Source organism: Mytilus trossulus, chromosome 5 (genome assembly GCF_036588685.1).
Source record: "Mytilus trossulus isolate FHL-02 chromosome 5, PNRI_Mtr1.1.1.hap1, whole genome shotgun sequence".
Lineage (NCBI taxonomy): Eukaryota > Metazoa > Mollusca > Bivalvia > Mytilida > Mytilidae > Mytilus > Mytilus trossulus.
Genome location: NC_086377.1, coordinates 39,425,210 through 39,450,713, shown reverse-complemented (window position 1 = coordinate 39,450,713; position 25,504 = coordinate 39,425,210). Strand labels below are relative to the sequence as shown.

General features: G+C 31.4%; 1 protein-coding gene across 1 annotated transcript in view; it reads right to left on the bottom strand.

Moving 5' to 3' along the window:
- Window positions 1-25,504, bottom strand: part of LOC134717931 (protogenin-like) — a 92,693-nt gene that overhangs the window by 58,199 nt on the left and 8,990 nt on the right. The window contains exon 2 of the mRNA XM_063580429.1: window positions 7,813-8,139. Within this exon, the coding sequence (XP_063436499.1) occupies window positions 7,813-8,139 (327 nt within the window). The remainder of the gene's footprint in view (window positions 1-7,812; window positions 8,140-25,504) is intronic.

Here is a 25,504-nt window from a genome sequence, read left to right as displayed (position 1 = left end):
TATAAAATCAATTTCTATTTCAGTAAGTTATAAATTTCATATATCATGTATATAGCTAACAAGGATTAAGGTTATGTTTTTGTTGTGTGGTAGTTCTCTAATGTTTGATGCATTTCCCTCAGTTTTAATTTGTAACCCGGTTATGTTTTTTTTCTCTATCGATTTAAGAATTTCGAAAAGCCGTATACTGCTGTTGCTTTTATTTATACCATGCAACCTATAGTGGTTAGTGCATCTGACTACTAACACAAAGGTTCCTGGTTCGATTCCCGTCTGGGATGAAAATTTCAGGAACTGAATTTTCAGCTTACCATTTGAGAGTATGGTCTCTAGGAAACGATGATAGTCCGTCGGAGGGGGGCCATAAATGGCTGACCTGTGTTACGAGAGCCATATCTCTTGCACGTTAAAGACACCCTTGTAGATTTCGAAAAAGAGCAGGCTAATGCTGCCACAAGGCAGCACTCCCACCTGTAAAGTGGAAAGGGATTAATATAAGTTGCAAACTTGTTTCCCAATCCACTATAAATATATATGTTTAAACTAACCTGTCCATAGTAGCAATGGCCAATATTTTAGCTCTCAAAGTTTCTACCCTTTATAGTAGACATGTAATTTCTTTCACTTTTTAATAACCCTAAAAATTGTTTACATTACCTTTGGGGGAAAAAAGACAAGCCTTTAATTGCTTACATGCACTTCACTTGAACTTTGGAGGATTAAAAGTTGTCTCATTGGCAATCATACCACATCTTCTCATTTTGATCAGCTAATACAACTCAATAATGTCTTACAGAATCTTATGTTGAATTTCATTGAACATGGACGGTGAGCTGCCCAGCGTGGGCAAGTACATGATACGTAAAATCTAAAATGGTTTTTTTTTCATTAACAAATTCATTTTTGTGTACAAGCAAAGAAACTGCCAAAAGTAATTTCTACTGTAAAGTGGTGAATTAAATCAAGATCTCTTTTCAATTTACGAACATGAGTTTAACAATAAAGTTGACTATCAACATTAACCTCTGCAATTATTCCAGCTAAAAATCATTTTTGTGTACAAGCAATGACATTACCCATAATACTTTCTATTGTAAAGTGGTGAATTAATCATGATCTTTGGCAACACCACTTTTAGACATTGATCTGAAGTCTAAAACGTAAAATTGGCGTGAAAACCTAATTGGATTGAAAAAAATTCTGCTTGAGTAGGTTTTAGTCAACAGATCAATGTTTTGTGAAGTGGTTTATGATTAATTTCTAAAAAAAATCAAATTAAAGCTGGAATTTTGTGTCTTCCCATGTTTAAATGTTTGTATAAGCTGTCTTCAATCATAGCAGTCCCAGATTTCACATAGTTCACAGCCTCTTTTGGGTACTAGTTAATAGGGTTTCTCATGGCTTCCTTTAACCAGTCCCAAAAAGAGGCTGTCACGTGTCAAAGAAATCTAAGACCACCATATACAATAGACATGATAGATTATACACTCACAATTTTTATTTATATTTTCTATAAGTGTTTTTGCTAGATGTATTTCTCTTTGTATCCATCTGATGAGTTAATTGTCCCTAAATTTCACGGATTTTTATTGTTTGTTCTTTTTTTTGTAGTTCCACCACTATCCAAGGTTAGGGGAAGGATTGTTATCTGTACATTCTGTATGTGCCTGGTCCAAGTCAGGAGCGTGTAATTCAGTGGTGGCCGTTACATATTTGTTTTTTGTTATTTTTGTATACATTAATTAGGCGGTTAATTTTCTCATTTGAATTGTTTTACATTTGACATTTCAGTTTTTTTTTTATATAGCTGACTAAAGGGGTATAGGCTTTTTTTATTGTTAAAGGCCATACTGTGAGTGACCTATGTTTGAAAACTATACTGCGTCATTTGATCTAGCTCTTGTGAAGAGTTGTTTCATTGGCTTCTTTTTAATAGTTTAATACTTTAAACATATTTTATTGTCAAAAACATTGACAATAGGAATAGACACAAGTTTTGCAACTTAGATCGAACGTCTTCTTTTTAATATTCAACAAAAAGTAAAACCTTCATAATATTATTAAAGGCCTTGAAAAGACAAATGCAAACCAATTCAAACCAGAACCAGATGCTCCGCAGGGCGTAGCTTTATACGACCGCAGAGGTTGAACCCTGAACGGTTGGGGCAAGTATGGACACAACATTCAAGCTGGATTCAGCTCTAAATTTGGATTGTGATTAAATAGTTGACACAGCATAGGTTTCTGACAGAGAATGAATGTGTTCTAATGAACTTAAAATTTTTGTTTTCTCTTAGAGCAATTCACTATGCTGTTGAATATTAATCCTCTCAAAAAAATGTTTGAAGAAATTTTCATTTTATTTATGAAATTTCATTTCAAGTGAGAAAATTGAACCCATTTTTTTTAATCACATCCCCCTTTCCCTTATTCCAAATTAATCTCAATTAAATTTCTAATGGAGTTTGCAACAATAACTACTCATTTAAATACATCATAAAATATTAAGATGTAAAAAAACTGCTTGTTATCACTGAATGGTAAAGATTATTTTAATTTATCAGTTGGTAATAAAAAGTGAATATACATTGTGTATAACAAAGATTTGAGTTGATTCTGGACAAAGAAAGATAACTCCAATTAAAAAAAATATTGCTATTTCACAATATTGTGCAATTAGATATTTCTTGCTTACTATTCTGGACAAAGAAAGATAACTCTAATTAAAAAAAAAATATTGCTATTTCACAATATTGTGCAATTAGATATTTCTTGCCATTGTGCAATACTGTGCAATTGAAAAGACTTGCTATTGCACAATACTTAATATAATATTTTAGATCCTGATTTGGACCAACTTGAAAACTGGGCCCATAATCAAAAATCTAAGTACATGTTTGGATTCAGCATATCAAAGAACCCCAAGATTTCAATTTTTGTTAAAATCAAACTAAGTTTAATTTTGGACCCTTTGGACTTTAATGTTGACCAATTTGAAAACAGGACCAAAAATGAAGAATCTACATACACAGTTAGATTTGGCATATCAAAGAACCCCATTTATTCATTTTTTTATGAAATCAAACAAAGTTTAATTTTGGACCCCGATTTGGACCAACTTGAAAACTGGGCCAATAATCAAGAATCTAAGTACATTTTTAGATTCAGCATATCAAAGAACCCAACCGATTAATTTTTTGTCAAAATCAAACTAAGTTTAATTTTGGACCCTTTGGACCTTAATGTAGACCAATTTGAAAATGGACCAAAAATTAAGAATCTACATACACAGTTAGATTCTGCATATCGAAGAACCCCAATTATTCAATTCTTGATGAAATCAAACAAAGTTTAATTTTGAACCCTTTGGGCCCCTTTTTCCTAAACTGTTAGGACCAAAACTCCCAAAATCAATACCAACCTTCCTTTTATGGTCATAAACCTTGTGTTTAAATTTCATAGATTTCTATTTACTTGTACTAAAGTTATGGTGCAAAAACCAAGAAATATGCTTATTTGGGTCCCTTTTTGGCCCCTAATTCCTAAATTGTTGGGACCTAAACTCCTCAAATCAATACCAACCTTCCTTTTGTGGTCATAAACATTGTGTATAAATTTCATTGATTTCTATTCACTTAAACTAAAGTTATTGTGCGAAAACCAAGAATAATGCTTATTTGGGCCCTTTTTTGGCCCCTAATTCCTAAACTGTTGAAACCAAAACTCCCAAAATCAATCCCAACCTTTCTTTTGTGGTCATAAACCTTATGTCAAAATTTCATAGATTTCTATTAGCTTAAACTAAAGTTATAGCGCGAAAACCAAGAAAATGCTTATTTGGGCCCTTTTTGGCCCCTAATTCCTAAAATGTTAGGACCAAAACTCCCAAAATCAATACCAACCTTCCTTTTGTGGTCATAAACCTTGTGTTAAAATTTCATAGATTTCTATTCACTTTTACTAAAGTTAGAGTGCGAAAACTAAAAGTATTCGGACGACGACGACGACGACGACGACGACGACGCCAACGTGATAGCAATATACGACGAAAATTTTTTCAAAATTTGCGGTCGTATAAAAACAAACGCTTGATGTTTGTACAAAATAATGAATGAAAAAAACAATATTATACAGCAACTAACAACAACCACTGAAGGCATTGAAGGAGGGTCAGGAATCGTAGCGTCTACAAGCATATATTAATAATACAAGGCTCTACAGAAAATTTCAAAATGAAGGTGGACGTGCACAAACACCGACCAAAAATGAAATAAACAATCATCAAAATTATTCATATCAAATCTTGTAACTGAACAACACTACTTAAAGTTGACATGAGAATAATAAGGGGAACTTTCTTCATAAATCAACACAAATAAAATTTAATATCATTTAACCAAGTTTTATGTTCAAGTATTACATCAAAGAGAAGGGTGTTTCATAAATTTTATGCAACACTTTAAAATAAATATGATTGTGTAACTTTCACACACGCTTCAACAATCGGAAATCTTCACTGACGAAATCAAATGATACTCAATCAAGATAAAGTTCGTAATTACAATCTCAAGTAATTCGTCTTTTAAATGTATCCTACATTTGAAACGAACTTGTGCAAATCTCATAATTTCTTTAAAAAAAAATAGGCCATTGATTTAATTACAGAATTTTGATTAAGATGCAAATTTACAGTTGACATAATAACATTAATATTGAACAAGTACATGGAGTTGTGAAAACGCCAAAAATCTTCACTGACAATATCGAATGAATATAATTTCAATCAGGTTGAATCTTTCAGTTTTAACATGCAGTCTGCTTCAAATTGTTTTTGTATCCTACATTTTAACCAAACTTATTCAAATTCATAAAATTTCTTTAAAAAAATAGGCCATTAATTTAATTACAGAATTTTGATTAAGATGCAAATTTACATGCGACATACTAATATAAATATTGGAACAATTGGAGTAGCGAAAAAGGCAGAAATTTTCACTGACGAAATCAAATCGTATTCAATCAAGATAAATCGTACAATTTTATCATGCAGTCTATTGCAAATTGTCTTTAAAATGTGTATCCTGCATTGTAACTTAACTAAATATGCTAAATGCAAATCAACAGAATTTTAAGAAAAAAAGTAAGGCCACGGTTTTTTAATTTGTTGGTTTACGGATTTTCTCCATGAAAAAGTCGGGTCGGTCGGTCGGAAAAAAAAGAAAAAAAATATCTTTCAAGACAGAAAACTGATATGCAAAATAAAAATATATTTCACCTTTCTAATAATATGTTTGTCATACTATTTTTTCATCGTTCTTAAATTTTAATTTGATGAAATATTATTGCTCAGCTGAAAAAAAAAAGAAAAAAAAAAGTAAAAACGTCGTACGAAAATAAGTTTCAAAACACGTGTCAAAAATGTAATAGACTCGTCCACTGGAAAACGAGAATATCAGGCTAAATAATCTGTTGTCATGCATTCCCGTTTTTTATCCAAATGGACGATATTTTTTTTTTATCTATTAAACAAGAAAATTTCAAATGATTTGTTAAAATTCAGTATTTTAACTTGATGTCTTGAACTTCCACCTGTCCACATTTGGACAAGTCTATTTATATGAGAACATGCATCTTACGGACTGGTGACAATTAAGGGAAACGAACTTATTGTGTAATTAGTTTTAAACACAGGTTTCGTTCCGCAAAATAATTTGCCCAAACGACATCTCAAGGTCATTAATAATTGATTTGTCCATTTTTAGAAACGTAAACTGAAAGTTTCATTTTTCACAACAGAAAGTGTCATCACTTCTGTTAGTGATTAATGCATTTCATTTCATAAAAAAGGATATTTTAATTATTTTTCAGGGATAATGCATTTGTTAGGGTCGGCGAGAATAAAAAAAAAAGCCTGAAAATTCGATTTTATTTTTATTTTGGAAATCCACAAAATCGGGTCGGCGGATCCGTAAACCAACAAATTAAAAAATCCTGGCCTAAGCCATTAATCTAATTCCAACATTTTAAATAAGATTCAAATTTAAAGTTGACATAATAACATAAATATTATAAACAATTGGAGTGGTGAAAAAGACAGAAAACTTCACTGACGAAATCAAATCGTATTCAATCAAGATAAATCGTACAATTTTAACAGTCTGTTGTAAATTGTCTCTAAAATGTGTATCCTACATTTAACTGAACTTACAATAATATATGCAAATCAATAGAATTTCAAGAAAAAAATAAACAATAAATTTGTTTCTGCCATTTAAATTCTGATAATGATTTACAGTTGAGAAAATAAATGTTTGATTTCTGAACATAATCAGATCATAAGAAAATGTTACATAAATGCTGTACCAATATTAGGTACATTTATATGTTTTGAAAAAAAGAACACTTTTATACAGTAACGTAACAACATCCATTAGAAAGTTTCCTCAAGGCCTTTGTCCTTTTAACATAACAACAAGCATTAAAATCTATTACAAATGTATACATGTAACTGTTATGTCCCATTATATGCCAAAAAAAACTTTATAATGGATGAAATTATTGATGTTAAACTAAGTCTCATTGTACTCAAAACTTTCTGAAATTTGACTGGTAATTCCTGAGCAGTATGTTTTTTTTCTTCTCATTGTTGAAGGCAGTATACAGTTGCCTATAATAATAAACCCACTTCATTTGAGATTCATTCAGTGGATTTGGCAATCTTACTACATTTACATGGCTTATGGTTTTGTTGACTATTTCTCCAGTTAAGAGGGATTATTAAAACTCTGCAATAGGCAAGCATGATATATTAAACTGCAATTTCAGCCGCTAAAAGAGATTTCTCAAAATCTGTTTTCACCTGCTTGTCCACCGTCCAACTTATCATTCATTTTGCAAAATATCAAAATGTGTCAGTCATTTTCAGAATTTGGGGGGTTGGGGGCAAAACCTTTGAACCAAATTTTAAGAATTCTGCCCCTTAAATCACCAATTTATCATTTTGAGCTAGCTTTAAGTATTACTGCATAAAAGTTTGGCAAATAAACATAGGAGCTTTGTCAGATAGAAATTAACCTTATGCAAATGATTATCAATATGAATACATCTATTAACCTATTTCTGGTGGACAAAATCTCTATGCAATTAGGTTAAAAAAATCTCGAAGCAATTAGGTTGACAAAATCTCTATGCAATTAGGTTGACAAAACCTCTATGCAATTAGGTTGACAAAATCTCTATGCAATTAGGTTGACAAAATATCTATGCAATTAGGCTGACAAAACCTCTATGCAATTAGGTTAACAACTTCTCTATGCAATTAGGTTAACAAAATCTCTATGCAATTAGGTTAACAAATTCTCTATGCAATTAGGTTAACAAAATCTCTATGCAATTAGGTTAACAAAATATCTATGCAATTAGGTTAACAAAATTTATATGCATGCAATTAGGTTAAGAAAATCTCTATGCAATTAGGTTAAGAAAATCTCTATGCAATTAGGTTAAGAAAATCTCTATTCAAAATCTGTAAATTTCAGGAAAATAATTTGATAAAAGATTTAAAATAGTCTAAAAATCATCTTTTATTTGGAGTTGAATGTTCCAAAGTCAATCAAAGTATAATAAAATTGAGAAAGGAAATGGGAAATTTGTCAAAGCGACAACAACCCGACCATAGAGCAGACAACAGCCAAAGGCCACCAAAGGGTCTTCAATGTAGCGAGAATTCAGCTTGTCCCTAAAAAAATGTATATGTGCATTTGCATCAGGTTGATCTCTATTTGTCGCAGCTAATATAATATTAACACTTACTTGCAACTTGAAGATGGACCTGTCTTGCAATAACAGTACCATACTTGTTCTTTATAAAACACTCATAAAATCCATTATGATTTCTGTTTTTGTTCTTAGAATTACGATTTTTCTTCACTTGTGTGAAATAGAGGGAGCCATTTTCTCTGACTTGTACCCGTCTGTCAATGACCACAGGCTGGCCATCCTTAAACCATGTGATGGTGACCGGACCAGCGTCCGGTGAGGATGAGGCAGAACAGTTCAGCAGTAGTGGACTATTCTTTTGAGCAATAACAACTGATGGTGCTGGATGGATGGTGATCCCAGGATCAAGTTCTACATTTCCTGAAGAAGAAAAAATAAAATTGAGAATGTTTTTTTGTTTTGTTTTAGCACCACTTTAGAACTTTATTATAGGCTATTTGGTGGTTGCCAGTTTTTATAGGTGGAGGAAGCTGGAGTGCCTGGAGAAAACCACTCACCTTTGATAGGAAAACTGACAATCCTAGTCATTTAAGATTGGAGTCCAGTGCACACGTAAGAGCGGGGTTAGAACTCACAACCTCAATATTGACTGGATTGTGATTATAGTAGTAACTACTTACACTCCTCTGCCACCAGGCCCCCCTAATTGAGAATGGAAATGGAGAATGCATCAGAGACATTTATTTTACAGTAACAACCTGACTAAAGGGCAGAAAACAGCCCAAGGCCAACAATGGAAATTTACTAAATTCTGAAACAAATACGTAAATTCAGAAATTATTGCAATGTTTTTATTATTGTGAAAAATGAGACAGGGTTATAATCGCAATAATTTAAAGTCACTTATTGATTATTTTTGTATAAATTTAACAGGGTTTTTCTCAATATATAGCTAAAATTATTATCACTTTTATAGTCTGCAATGACAAAATCACAATAATAAATGCACTCAATAATTTTCTGAATTTACAGTAGTTATCTTGAAGTATCTGAACAAATCTAATGCTCCTGCTACTTTTGCCTGTGGACTTTTTTAACTTTTAGTTATTTTTGTATAAATTAAACAGGGTTGATGTTCATAGCTGTAATACAGTTTTAGAACTATATAACTTTAAAGTACTGAAAATAAAAACTAAATAATGTTATACTATTTTTAGTACTTATAATTAAGAATGTATAGTTCTAATTTTCCTTATCATAACTTCACAGTACATTATGTAATGAATTTGAACTGCAACTTGTAAGTAACAGTTTATGACTTTAAACATGTAATACATTTAAGGAGCAAAAACTATTAGTACGAGTTCAGTGCATTAAAATCATTGCGCTCAAATTAAGTAAAATATTCTCTATCAGATCAGATTAAAATACTGTAAACCAACTTATTTTCGCGAGCAATTTATTTTCGCGACTTTCGCGAGTGGAATAAAAACGCGAATATAAATCGTCGCGAATACGTAAAACTTGGATTTTTCCTTATAAAACATCATCAAGTGAATCAGAAAATTGCGAAATAAAATAGCTGCGAAGTGGTTAAGAAAGGGTAAAACGCGAAATAAAGTATCTGCGAAAATAAGTTGGTTTACAGTACTTATTAAAAGCAGTAATTGTAATAACTTTTATATTTTATAGTACATATTTTTAACTATTGAAACTTGAATTTCAATTTGTAGTCAAAATCTCAAGTACTGTAAGATTATGGTTCTAAATTATAAATCTAAGTACTTGTGAATAGAGAATAGCAAGTACAAGAAAAGTACATCTCCAAAAATAGCAGTGTAAAGACAAGACCTGGGTCGAGTTCAATATCGTAGCTGCTAACGTAGCTGCAAACAATATTTATAAAGCTACTACACGTTCAATAGTCAAAATCTACATAGCAATACGTAGCTGCTACGATATTAAACACAGCCCTGATTCCCACAAAAAAATGTACCACTTAAATTGATCTTCAACAACTTCAGGTTACACTTAAAATCAGTTTAAGATATAAGATATTTTCAGTAATCTATAGCCACTAACCAGGGTTGAAAATAATTTAAATTTTCAAACCCAGCAGCAACAGGTATATAATACAGAGTGTCCAAATTTAGTTTTTTTTATATATTCACCAAAACTAAAATGTATTGAAGCAAGTCAATTTGAGAACAAAGTCAATGAAAGTATTACTTGAATCTAGAAATTGATAAAAAAAAAAAGATTGCTGAAAACTTATCAAACTTTATATCTAAGGGCTATATAGTGTGCATGGCTAAGGTTTAATCTACTAGCTGTCACTAATATTTAAGTTTGAACTAACTTAAACCTACTTTGAATTATGTGAGCATGATGGCTAGTATATTAACCCTTCTAAATTGTGTTCAGTTTTCATTATAAGCAGGGTCTGATCCAGTCATTTATAAAAGGGGGGTTCCTTTTGTAACCCAGGATAATGGGAGGGGAGGGGTTCAACTATTTTTCTTCATTCAAATGCATTGATCATTAGAAAAAAGGGGAGGGATTTGAACCCTGTAAACCTCCCCAAGATCCACCACTGATACGTTTCCTTTGCTTATCTATTTTCCAGAATTCAAAATTGTTCTAAAATCCAATATTTCCTTGTTTTAACCCCTAGACAAGTTGGAAATGTTACAACTTAATTCTATCCCTAGAGACCACCCTACATAACTGCTTAGGTTGACTTTGTTTTTTGGATTTTATTGCATTAACCTCAGTTCTTATCATTGATCAATAGTTGATTGCTATGAGCCTTCAGTAACTAAAGGCTATAAATTCATGAAATCTATTGTAAAATGGATGTCCATTTTTCAATGTTAAAGTATTATTTCTGATTACTAGTAAAACATGTTTGCTGATCAAATAAAAAATCGTTTTTCTTTATTATATATTATTTCTTAATAAATATTTTGTATCAAAAAATGCATAAACACAGGCTTAAACCACCAACCTTAGATAGGAAAACTGACAATCCTTGTCAATTAAGATTGGAGTCGAGTGCACAGAGCAAGAGCTTGGTTCGAACTCACAACCCCAGTGTTGACAGGATAGTGATTACAGTAGTAACTAATTAGACACTCGGCCACCAAGGCCCTCTGACAGTATGAAAGATGTTACAAACCACCTACACCCAGTGCCTCAGCAAAAAAATAAATGTACAAACAAAACAAGCAAAAATATTATTGTTCTTGGCCAAATAATTTTAAACTTTTTCATTTACTTCAAGCAAAATCAAAATCAATCACAATTTAACTGTGTTACTATCGGAAATATGCTTGGAAAATTAGATCATGTATTGTGAATTAATTGTACCTTTATTATATTATGTATTGTTCTCTGCTATCTGTTGTTTTGTCACATTGTATATATACTTGTTTATGTATTGCCATAGCATATTATTTATGCTTTCGCAAATAAAATATTCATTCATTCATTCAAGCAAAATTTAATATTTCATGTTTGTTTAAAAATCAAATAAAAATACGGTTTTAAACTACATGCACCAAGAGTTGAAGACCTTCTTACGTAAAGTCTCTAAGTGTAGGGCTTTGATTATAGTCATTATTTTAAAAAAAATACGATATGTACACATCTCATTCAAAATTATGCATGTCCCTCATTCTTTGTCAACCTTGCAATTAAAGATTTAAATTAAAGCTTGAAGAAAAAAAATTAAAAAAACTTTAAACATGCACATTAACTTGACAGTATAATCAATCATATCGTAATGATCAAATATTTGAGCAATAAACAATTAAATGCCATTTTAACAATTCAAAAAACTATTTACATGTATGTTAGTTAGAAGATTAAAGGCTATTGAGCATAACATGACATATCTCATGACAACTTTGTTTCTTCGTCAAATTTTAGTGCATGTGTTCTCATTTAATTTAAAGAACAATACATCTGCTTAAATGTATGTAATATTTATTTCCAATAAAGTCAAAAATGAATGGAGAATGTGTCTTTGGAATTTTTTGGTTCAGGCAAACTTAAGTTGAAGAGAATGGAAAAAAAAATCAACATTTTTTTCTATTTATTGAAGGGACATAACTTTAGAACAGTAAAAGTAACAAAATCCATATTGTGTATTAGTTTCATAACATGTGGTTGAGGAATACGAAAGTCAAAGAACAGAAACTAATTTTGGATTTAACGTACAGATGGACCAGGGTAACACTTAAATTGCCAACTAACAGACGGAAGGCACTGACCGAAAAACATAATGACCCTAAACTGGGGCATAAAAATTGCTAGCATTATAATATTTACATCATGTATATAGCCTTTTCTGAAATAACAATGTGGATAGAAATGCCCTTTAACGTCAGATGTCACATGGTCATTTTCTATGCTACTATATATAAGTGTCAAAACGAGTAAAATTTTATCATGATTTGTCAGGTCTCAAATAATTATAGGTAAACATAATTTTTGGGAAAAAAAAAACTTAATTTGTCAAAATAATTTCTACATTTTATTTGAATAAACCTCCTAGGCAAGATTTTTTTACCGTTATTTGTCATAAAAGTACCCACCATCATTACGACCCTTCACCATTGTTGACACTATCAACCACAACTTTTTTTTAAAGTTTTTCAAAGATTTTAATAATAAATGCACACAGAAACAACTAAATATACAGTACTTTTAATTAGTACCCAGCTATAATTTGCTTTGGCCATTGAGAACTGTGGTAAGTTATTACTTGTCCAATATCAAGACCACAGTTGTCTTGTACTATAAGACAAACCTTAATTTACAGATACTTTCATTCAATCCTTGTATAGAAATGACTTTTTTCAATATAATGTCTATCTTTGGTCTTACGAAGGAAATCAATGAATTGTTTAAAATAACTTTTTATTTTTAACACTGAAAAAATGACAATTTGATCTTCAACATCTTTCTAATTTTGTTCTATTTCTCCATTTAGTCATGGGAAAAACATGAAGATTTTACATCATATAGGATTGTCAAATGAAATGATCAAGGTTAAAATAGTAAGTCTGTATGAACCAACAGAATATTCATTGACAAAAGAAATAAGCCCTAAGTTTCAATGTCAAAGGCGGCCATTCAATACGTATACAGAGTCTAAAAGCCCCCCCTAAATCCTCCTCTGCACACTATGACAGGCATCCTGTGTTCTTTTTCTTGTGTAAGATTAATATCAATATAAGGTTAATATAAATTAAAGTATAAAAAAAAGTACAAAGGTTATAATTAATGAATTTATTAGAAAACTTTTAGACACCAGGATTTTTGTGACCTAAATAAAAATATTTTTAAAGTTAAATAATACTGAAAATAAATTAAGTCTATAAATTGTGCGTTTGACACCTGTTCCCTGGTGTTACACTGACTTAATAACCTGTTGATTACAGGTAAAAACTTAAATGTCACCAGTAGAGAATTCTTATCTCAAGTGCAGTTAAAGTTGATCTACATGCTATAAATATCAAGTCTTAGCCCATTAACAAACTACGCATACACATCGACTCTCTACATAACATTTTAAAAAGATCTTTTATGCATGCTCTTCAAGGTATAAAGTGACATATATTCGCCAGAGTCATTCATCATTTTTGTGTAGTGTTCGTAACTCAAGACATTTTAAAAAACGTAATTAATCAAATTTAAGTTTAGACCAATTTTGAAACGTAAGATACAAATATAATACCAGCCAAATTAAAAGCATTTTAGGGGAGGGAGAAGGCAATATATAAATAACACATACATTGTAGCTGACAAAGTGGGTGATAGAGCAGTTTGGTACCACGATAAAACATTGTTAACTGTGGGGTGAAGCCCCATAGCCATGGGAAAGAGCAAATTTTCTCCCTCGTATTAGCCAATCAAAATCTAGCATTTTTACATAAAGTATGATAAAACCAAATAAAATATGAGTGTCTGAATGGTGGTCCAGTCCTTCTTTCTTTATTCTATAATATTTAAGTCCATTTCCCTACTCCTCTGATATGGATTATTATATTTAATATTAACTTTACTTTAAATTCTAGCAACATTTGCTTCCTAATTATTTCTTACTCGCTTTTTTCCCATTTTTTTTCTTTTTTTTTTACCCTATATTCTACACCAAGTCCATTATACCTATTATTCTCTTTTCTGTAGTTCTCATCCACATCCTCATACATGTACATGCCCTTGAACGACTAACATATGACATATATTAATAAGGTAAATTTTACATGTATATATATATATACATATAAAAAAGATGTGGTATGATTGCCAATGAGCATGATGAGACGAACTCTCCACAAAAGATTAAAATGACACAGAAATTAACAACTATAGGTAGGTAACCAGGCCTGTAGCCAGGAATTTCCAAGGGGGGGTCGTTGGACTCACAAACTCCACTTTAACAGTCACAATTCGAACAGAACATTGACTTTAACATTGCTTATTTGTTTTCAAGGGGGGTTCGTCCAAACCCCCCGAACCCCCCTGGCTACGGGTATGGTAACCATAGGGCCTTCAACAAAGCCCATAGGGCATACTCAGCTAAAAAAAAAGGCCCTGAAATAACTTTCTGGTCAAATTTTAATTCAAGTTAAGTCTAATTCTTTCAGATGTATAACTTACGGGTTACATAAGCTCATGCAAATATACTTCTTTACTGAATAATAGTTCCACAAATTTAATTTTGAATAAATATTTAATCATAGAAAAGAGGGTTTGATTCAACTGACACCAAACTGTAACCCAAGAATCTGCAATGAGGAGAAGCCTTCAATGTAACCATGCATAATTTTACATTCGTAATCATGGAATAAAAGATTTTTTGGGTTTGTTTCCCTCCTTTTTTTAAACAATTTGGCAATTCAATCAATGCTTACTAAGTATGTTGTAAGAAATTGGCTTTTCATATTTTACTTTCTCATTTTTTAAAGAACTTTTAACTTTTATCCGACAATACTTTTCTGTAAAATTTATAATATGACCATTTTTATTTATTTAAATTAATTAAGTTATGCTGAAACCCAAAGTGGCAATTTTTATAAACAATAATATTATTGTTTTTCTTTTAAGTCTCCAGGAAATCCTGTAAGATTAAAACAGCTTTGTTTACAAAATGGGTTCAAATTAAGTACTAGGTACAATTTGGATACAGAAAGTGTAATGACCTTTGTAAGTCAAAACAAAATTCTTGAGACGGAAGGCAAATTTAAATAAGATATTTATATGTACAACCCTTTAAGGTGTAAAATGACACATATTTACATGGTTATTTGTTACATATATTTTTAAATGATTCACATATTTCTTATCTGAGTTTTGAATTCACACACAAGACAAGAACAAATCTGCATTTTGTACAGTGACGGATCCAGAACTTTTCCTAAGGGGAGGCCCGCTGACTGACCTAAGGGGGAGGGCCACTCCAGTCATGCATCCCTATATAATCAACCAAATTTTTCCCACGAAAAGGGGGGGAGGGCGGGCCCTCCAGCCCCCCCTCCCCCTGGATCCACCTATGTTGTCTGTAAACTCAAATATTTCTAGATTGATCATTTGTTAAATATTGTCCAATGTATATTTTAAAACAAGTTTTGGAGCAAAAACGTAAATTTCTTTCCACACTTATTTCTGATAAAAATAAAGACTTTTTAAGTGTTAAATACATTATACCTCAGTGAAGCAAAGGCCCTGCAGAGAAAAATAAAATTCTATTATTATATAATGATGTAACTGTGTCACGGAATAGAAGTTTCTTCATAATATGAGTTCCACATGGAAAAAATATTCTGGAATAATATTACAGTAGATGTTCCTAATGGAATAAATAGTATAGAATACTTGTTCCATCAGGAACAGGTATTATGAAGTTGTTTATAACAGTTTCCACTGGAACTACTGTAAGGTGGAACAAATATACGTTGACAACTGTCCACGCAGTCAACTCAATTTTTCACTAGCCATTAGGGTAACGATCAAGGAGGGGACCTAAATGGCTTTCAATATATCAATTTTCAAAAAATAAACCTGCAACCCTTAAACCACCAAAAATCAAAAAGTTGTCCTTCAAACAAATCTTTATAAAAAGAAATGTTAAATCTCTCCCATCACAACCCTCGTAAAGATAATCTTCTATGCTATCTCCAAGCTTTTAATTTTAGTATGTCAAGAAGTCCAAAATTTTAAAAAGTTTTAAAAGGTCAAAATGTTGACATTTTGTTTTACCTGAGTGAGCCATAGTTAAGTTCAAAAGAGTTCCTATGCAGTTTTAATAAACAATAATTTAAACTGATCTCATGACATGACCTTTTCAACCTTCAAACCTTTTATCATAATGACCTTTTCGACCTTCAAACCTTTTATCATGATGTAAAGTTTCACAAGATGCAAAGAATATATTGATCTCTCAAAGTGGTTGCAGATAAGAAATTGCTCTGTTTTACCTGAGAACAGGTTAGACCTATGAGAGGTTATCCAAGGTCGCAATCACCTGGTTTTTATGATGCACATTAAAAGACTATACCATCATTTTAAAATTAAGTTGTCAGTTGAAATTACCTTCAAAGTTCATTGTATTTGTTAAAGGTGCAGAGAAAACCCTGGTACCATGCCCAAGTTTATTATACTAGTTGTGATGTGGTTTGATACAAATTACATATGACAGAGTCTGAATTATGGCGGGGAAACAAAGGAAAAAGAAAGTTTTATCTACAAAGTCTTAAAGTCGACACCCATATGACATTACTACAAAAACTTTGGGTTTTTATATGAATATCCAGCTGCATGATTTTTTTCTGCATTTAGTATGTAAACAATATTTTATTCAGAAACAGATAAATAAATACGTACATAAATACAATACACAGATTGGAAAACAAGTGACAAGTCACTTATAAATACAAATTCCTCTCCTTTTGAATGGCAAAATCAATTACAATGGACAGAAAATGTACAATCATATAAGGATCATAGAAAAAGAAATCAAATGTAATGGAAATTAACACATAATGCAGATAGTATTTTATTATATTGGGTGACATGTTGTTGGGCCAACAAGAATAATTATGTGAATCTCTTAGTTTTCAATATATATAGTCTTGAACAATAAGAAAGTTCATCAAAGATCATAATGGATCTGCTTGCATAGTATATTATATAACTAATTATAACGTTATAAAGGGGCATAGCTCAGGAACAGTCAAAGTGACCCCACCCACATTCTAACTTGATCTGAGTTTTGTGGCAGTAACTGGTAATAATGTGTATATTAAAGTTTTATAGCATGTGGTTTAGGCAATTAAATTTAGAGAACAGAAACTCTTTTTGGGAAGATTAAGTTGGGATGTACACACAGAAGGACGAACATACAAACAGATGGACAGACAATGGTATTACTCTTAATGCTCCCTCTGTTTGGAGAATAAAAAGGGGAAATTCTGGACTCTACAGTATGTGTTTAAAGCCAAATAAACAAATTCTTCAAGGACGTTTGACCAAAAATAGTGGGAATTTAAGGGAGCTATATATACATTTCAAAATTGCATAATTTGTTAATTATATCAATCCACATTTTTTGTGACGGCTGTAAGTCATAATATGTATGCATTGTTTGAAATGTATAATGATTGGATGAAATCTTTCTTTACTAAAAAAAAATCTTTTATTCTTCCTGGTTTTGTTTAGGAACACACACTGATGTGTTCCATCATGAAAATTTGTTTCATTTTATAAATTAGAAAAAAAAGAAAATGTGTCAATTGACATTTATTTATCTTATTTAATCTAATTTCCCCCTCAATTATTGTTTTTTTGTGTTTACATTTATTCATTGATTAGTAATATAAAACTTAAAACAATAAATTAATAGTGTCACAATAAATGCCGATTTGACATAATTGTTTGATTAAACATGCATAGCTTTTCAGGATGGTAATGGAACCGTCATGTCATACAAAAAATGCACATTCAACTTTATAAAAAAAATCCCACCATGTTTACACTTGTTTGATGAAACATGCACAGATTTTCATGGTCAATTTGTTTTTCAGACTGGCAGATAAAGAGATATTATCTTAATTTTTATATCCTTTTAGAAATTTTCTGTCTATGGCAGCTATATCTTCCCCGCTCTTCTGAAAAAATTGCTTAATTAACTTTTAAGTATTTTAAGGGGTATCTTACATTCATCTTAGGGTAAATTTCTAAGAAATAATGTTAATATGATTTAAATTGCTTCTTAGACATGTAAAATAATTCTTGGCCCTAACAAAAGAGAATTATTTTCTCAGGGTAGATTTACAGCTATTTTCATTAAAAGGATGAAAGGGGTGGCCTTTAGAATTATTACGGTAGGCCATAAAATATCTGCAATTTTTTGGAGATTCACTTCCAAAAGTGCCTACAGAAACTTTAAACAGGTGTTTGGGGGGAAACTAAAGGGCAGGTAGGTTAATTAATCCTACAACAATTGTGACAATTTATAGTCTGAACACTTTTCTCTCTTTACATTGATGTTTTACAGTATAATGTACTTAGAAATCAGCTATTCCCAGATATACATGCGTTTTGAAGCATAGAAAGAGGTTGCAGTGGCGTATCCAGGGGGAAGGATCCAGGGGGAGGGTTCCAGGGGTTGGAACCCCCCTTTTTTTTTTGAACGATCAATGCATTTGAATGGGGACATATAGTTGGAACCCCCCTTTGTCCTGGGTTGGGAACCTCCCCTTTTAAAATGGCTCCCTGGATCTGCCCCTGATGTTGGTACATGTAGGTTAAGCCTTTAAGCACTTTGCTCTCTATAGTATTATACATTGATGTTCACATTACAATTGTACTTATTAAGAAATAAGCTAATTCCAGATTTACACAGACATTTTGGTTGGTCCATATAGGTTAATTCTACAATTAAGCATTAACACTTCTCTATCAATACCTAGATATTTTACTAAACAATTAAAGCTAATTCCAGCTGAGTATTACAAATCAATCCATGAACCAGGAAGTGATGGAGGCTGAGGGAGATAAATTCTAAGGATAAGCATGTAATAATAGAACACTTTCGAGTTAAAATTCATCTGCCACCGAAAAAAAATCGTCAATTATACGTGCCTTTATGACGTCATTTACCAGAAAGAGGTGGTCGCCTGTATCCCTGCACTATTTATGTTCATCAAGCGTCTTAGTGATCGTCATTGTGCAGGATAAACTTGAAATAATGGTTGTTCTGTAGGTACTTAATGACAATTCCCTAATGACAGCAATGCTGATTGTCAATTTTGAGAATTCAATTTGCCAAATAATCCGTACAATATAGGATTATAGTTTTCCAACCACTTGCTCAACATTGGAATGGAAGTGACAACGCCCCTAAACGCACAAATGAAGTTCACTAAAACCAGAGTTTTTGACGGAAATGCATCGAACTCGAAAGTTGTCTATTACAACTTGACATAGATATTTCTCTTTCCCTTTCTGCACCCATTGTATAAGAAAAAATAACCAAGGTATCAGATCTTTATTGGTTTTAATTGGCTTTAAAATTCTTTACTTAAAATATTCATTTGCTTTCTACACTATAACATAGGGACTATGCCTGAACTTCTCTACCCCCTGACTATATACAGATATGTAGCTACAAGTACAATGTACATGAATGCATACCTGCCAACTGTCACAATTTGCTGTGATTTTCCCCATGAAAGCTTCCTAATGGAAATTTTAAGAGAACAATTGTGTCCACTATTAAACAAAACAGTTAATTGTACATAATTGTTGTGTATAATTCGGAGTTTAGTATGACGTCCATTATCACTGTACTATTATGCATATTTTAGGGGCCAGCTGAAGGACACCTACGGGTGCAGGAATTTCGCTACATTGAAGACCCATTGGTTGCCTTCGGCTGTTGTTTGCTCTATGGTCAGGTGGTTGTCGCTTTGACATATTCACCATTTCCTTTCTCAATTTTAATCTTACAATGGCTTTACTGCTTTTAAAGGTATGAAGGAGCTAAATAAAAACAACATTAAATTACATTTGAAGGCCCCCTTGAAGGTTTATCATTTTTTATTTTTATCATCATTCCAATTCTAGATTTTATTTTGACTGCATGACAAAAGTTGCCTCCTCATACAAGATTATTAAGTTATAAAATTGCCATGATAGCGTTTGGAATTTTTGTAATTTTTCTACAGGCTGTTCAATGTCAATACATCACATTGATGGAGAGAAATTAATTTGGCTCAAATAATTATGAATTGCTGACTGATTGAGAAATACTGGATGAATAAAATATGGCACAACGTTAACATTTTTGAAGTTACCACATGCTTAAAACATCTGACTTTTAGTCTTCGGGATAAATTTTGTGGCCACAATCCGCAATGCCAGTATTGTTTTATTTTTTATAAAGATTTGAAGAAATTCTATATATATATTGTGGGTATAATTCTTATTCTCCCACTTCTGCTATTTCCGGATGCTTGCTTCTCTATCTAATTTTTGAAATTTTGTCAGATTTTTCGGAATCCTCTTGTTTTATCCATGTATTGCCATTATAAAAGAGATTGCCTACAAACTCCTACTTTTCTTTTCATAATTTTATTACATAAAGTTTGAAATGCCATTTTTCAAAATCTTATAAAATCCTTGTTATTATTTCATAGTGCTTGACACAAAAAAGGAGCCAATATTAAATATATGAAAAATCTAGAGAAAATTATTTCCCCCCAAATTTTTCAATGGCTTATATTTCCAAAACAAGCTCACGAACCCTCCTTATTTCTGCTTTTTTAGTTTCTTTTTTCATAAACTATCAATACATAACAGTCTTATAAAAAGCTTGTTATTTTTAAACAGAGTTAAGCGAACATCCTTAAGGTGGTATGGGAGTCTAAAATAAAAATGATAGAATTTGTTCATACTTTGTCAAAATGTAGTATCTATTGATACATGATCAAAAATATTATAAAAATGATAGGTCACCGTGCATTTTCTCAAGCTACAGGTTGTGACAAAATGACAAATTTTGTTTGGATTATACAGGAAAAAACACCATTTTGTAAATAAAAACTAAACAAAATGATAGAATTGTAAAATAAATTAGGAAAAGATTGCTTTCAGACAATGCTTTGAGAATATCAAAAGAAAAGATAGGGTCACCGTACGTTTTTTCCGACTAAAAGACAAAATAGGAAAATTTCATGTAGAGTCCTAACCCGAATAATCCAGTCGTTATATTACGCTCCCTATCGATCACTACATTAACCTCGAAAGGTGGAGAGAATCGGAGACGGTAAGGGCTTGAATTATTCGAGTTAGTAGAGTCCTTTAGAAAATGCACTGTTATAGAGTTACCTCCCCTTAAAATGCCAATTTGAAAAAAAACTTCAAAAACAACCAAAATTAATCTACACTTTGTAAAAATATTAATATTTCTAAGTTATATTCTTATAAATTAGTTCTTTTAAATGAAACTTCACATTAAATTCTGCATTCCTCCTTCAAATTTTGCTAATTTGATAGAAAATATGGACCTTAGATTCTCTGTTTTTTACAATCCAAGATGGCGAAAGACACCCATACTACCTTAACAAGCCTCACCTAGGACTGTTGGATCTGTGGTTTAAGTGATGATTGCTGACTAAATCATTACTTTGAATAGAGAACTGAAACAAAGAATTCAGTAAATTTTTTTTCATTTGTAAAGGGGCATAACTCTAGAACCGTAAAATCAACACCACCAAAATTCAAATTTAATCGGTATTTTGTGGAAATTAGCATTGTGAATAAGTATTATAACATTTGTTAGAAGCAAACTAATGTTGGAGAATGGGAATCAATTTTGGGACTTGCAGACAAGGGTATAACTAAATAATGCTCCCTCCTGCTTATGTGGGGACAAAAAAATAAGGTTTTCCCTAGTTGAATCAGGTATAACATGCACTTAAAGAACAGTTGTACAAGAATTATCCCCTACTTTAGAGGAACTTTTCATGAATATTTAATAAATTCCCCATTATTTCTTTTCAAAATAGTTTCATTAAATCAATAGTTTTATTATCATTTTTATAGTACCTCAAACTAATCTATTCAAATAGTTATATGGTGAATTTCACACTTGAAGCATGACAATAGTCATAAAAATTCATATTGTGATTTTTATATCCATCATAAAAATAATAAATTTGTCTCCAAATATGTTAAAATCTAAATGAATTAAACCAATAGATTATGATTTTATGCATTCAATTCGTCATCCATAATTTATTTACATGCATTTTTAATTTGGTAATCTGTTCAGGCTTAAAAAAATATATATATTTGTTATTCAGCCCAATTTAAGACCCGACTTAAAAAATCCTTCTCGGTACAGCTTCAAATACATGTACAGGTACAATGCAGTATCTAATTTAATTTTTCCAATTAAATATTCACTGTGTACATTAATGATTAACTGTCAATTCAGAAATTATTGTATATTATTTTTGTGAATGGAAACAAATGTGAAAACTAAGTTATTATGATTTAGGAAAATCTGTATAGATCTTTATAAACCAGATAGCAGAACGTAAATTTTTGTTATTGCCCCTAACACGACCCAATTGAATTTTTCACAATAGTAAAAACCGCTCAATAATTTCTGAATTTACATTAGCAGAATGCAAGTTTTAACTTTTTGCTAATGCGATTATCACTCAATTGAACCAATATACATTCTTGTACTCAAGAACATCTGTATCGTTTTAAAAGACCTAATAAATTCAAAAGTATCATTTACCAACACCTTAAGAAGCACAACCATCCTTTTAAATATTTAGCAGTTCAACCTTTAGAAGTAGTAAATAAGCAGCCTGGTGAATCGCATTCAAAGTTTGTACGATCACGGAAAATAATTGAATTAAATTGGATTAAAAAATTACAGACAGTTTACCCTCTCGGTCTAAATGATAATATCATGGGAATTGGTAATATATCTAGAACCAATTCCGTTAACATTTTGGATATTGTTTCTAAAACTGTTCGTAAAAACCGTTCTCACGGTTGTAGAACAAATCGCAATCAAAGAAAATTTCGGGCCAATCATACCAATATTTCGGACCTTATTTCTATTTCAAAAAACAACGGCAGACATTATCTGTTAACAAAACTCTGTTCGTTACCGGTTAATAAGTTAAATAAAATTTTGGAGGATTGCAACACAATTTCATATAGCAGTCCTAAGTATGAAATTATTCAAATTATTATGGCATATTGTTATTCTAAATTATTTCCCAAAATTGATCGCCCTAAGATCATAAAAAACATTTTATTAAAATTAAGTATGTCAACAAAGGCTTTGATTTTGTAAATATTGCCGGTATATTTAACGACCATTCTGTTAAAGAACAAATTCCTGGATATTTTGACAATACTGAGCTACCTCTTATTTGTTATATTTACAAGAAATCTACCCGGAAATTTGTGTTTAATTATAGTCAATTGTGTAAAGATGTTAATATCAGTGAAAATACACCTACTTCATGTAATTGCAGTAATTCCGAATATATGTATGGACCCATTTCCCATGTTATAACAGGAGATCTTAACATCGTTCAAGACCGAGAGTTAAAATCATTTCTCAGTAAAGGACCTAAATATCGTCCCCCGTTAATTATTAATTGGAATGAGTGTCGTAATATCATCCACGACTCACTCCTTACTTACTGTATGAAATGGATAAAACGGGAAAAAGCTGACAAAAAATCTTTGGACTCTTTTTTTAATTCAGTAATGAAGATAGTTGATATACGTATTCAACATTTTAAAGAACATTTTACTATTAACAATAACCACAATAAACCTATTTCTCGTATCAAACATAAACTAAAAGAACTAGCCAAGGAATTTGTTTTTGTCCCGGCCGATAAAGCTGCTAATAATATTATTATTGTTTGACGTAAATTTTACATCGAGGTTCTGAAAAAGGAAATCACCAATTCACCAACATTCCAACTGACTCCATTTTCAGAAAACGAAATCTGTAACAAACATAAACTTTTAGCCACCGCTTTACAAGCAGAGCCAAATACAATGAAAGTTCCAACTATGTATTGGCTTCCGAAGCTACACAAAACCCCTTACAAATATAGATTTATTTCGTCTTCAAGCCATTGTTCAACTACTAAATTGTCTATTATTCTTACCAGCACACTTGGTACAATTAAAAACCTTATAATAAATTGTTCAAATAAGGCCTTCGAAAATAGTGGAATAAATTACTTTTGGAGTGTCAAGAACTCGTTGGAAGTACTTGATAAATTGCATGCTTATATTGGTGATTTTGAATCTGTTCAAAGTTTTGATTTTTCTACCCTGTATACCACATTGCCTCACATTCTCATTAAGAAAAAATTCACACATCTAATTAAATGGGCATTCAAAAAATCAGAATGTGAATATATATGTTCAAACTCTTTTGGGTCATTTTTTAGTAGCAATAAACAAAAAAACTATGTTAATTGGACATGCTTTGATACTATATATGCCCTTGAATTTTTACTAGAAAACATTTTTGTTCGCTTTGGGGATTCCGTATATCGTCAGATTATCGGAATTCCAATGGGGACTAACTGTGCACCACTTATTGCGGACCTCTTTTTGTATTGTTACGAGTTACAATTTATGACAAAAATAAGCAAAGAACCATCAAAACAACATCTGATAAACAAATTTAATAATACTTTTAGATATTTGGATGATATTTTGGCTCTCAATAATGACGACTTCAGTATGTATATTAATGAAATTTATCCTGGTGAACTCACTTTAAATAAAGCTAATACTAACAATGACCACTGCCCTTTCCTCGATCTTGATATCTATATCACTAACGGAAAGCTGAATACTAAAATTTATGATAAAAGGGATGATTTTTCATTTCCTATCGTTAATTATCCGTTTTTAGATGGTGACGTTCCCTTGTCACCATCTTACGGTGTTTATATATCTCAACTTGTACGATTCGCTCGTGTATGTAACAATGTTTTAGATTTTAACGAGAGAAATTTATGTATTACTGAAAAATTATTACACCAGGGTTTTCGATATCACAAACTAGTCAAAACATTTACTAAATTTTATCATCGGTATAAAGACATCATTCGTAAATATAGCTCAACATGCAGACTTTTTATACGTTCAGGTATTTCACATCCAATTTTTTATGGAAATATTCTTTACAAAGCACAAAGGTGTCAGTATTCACCTCATAAACTTACAAAACCTTTGAATAGACTTATTAAGAAGGGATATAATTACGATACTGTTGTCAAGTCATTAAAGATTGCATATTTTGGCGTTAATATTGAGTCACTGATAAGGTCTTTGCGTCGGAACTAAACACATTTATTCTAAAAACAGTTGTTGGCATGACACGGGTTATGTTCTTCTCATATATGTTATGATGGTATGATACTAAACCCCTTACGGGAAGGATTGTGCCTGATGTTCATATGATGAAATCATAATCTTTCAGTCAGTTTAATTGAAGTCTGGAGCTGGCATGTCAGTTAACTGCTAGTAGTCTGTTGTTATTTATGTATTATTGTCATTTTGTTTATTTTCTTTGGTTACATCTTCTGACATCAGACTCGGACTTCTCTTGAACTGAATTTTAATGTGCGTATTGTTATGCTTTTACTTTTCTACACTGGTTAGAGGTATAGGGGGAGGGTTGAGATCTCACAAACATGTTTAACCCCGC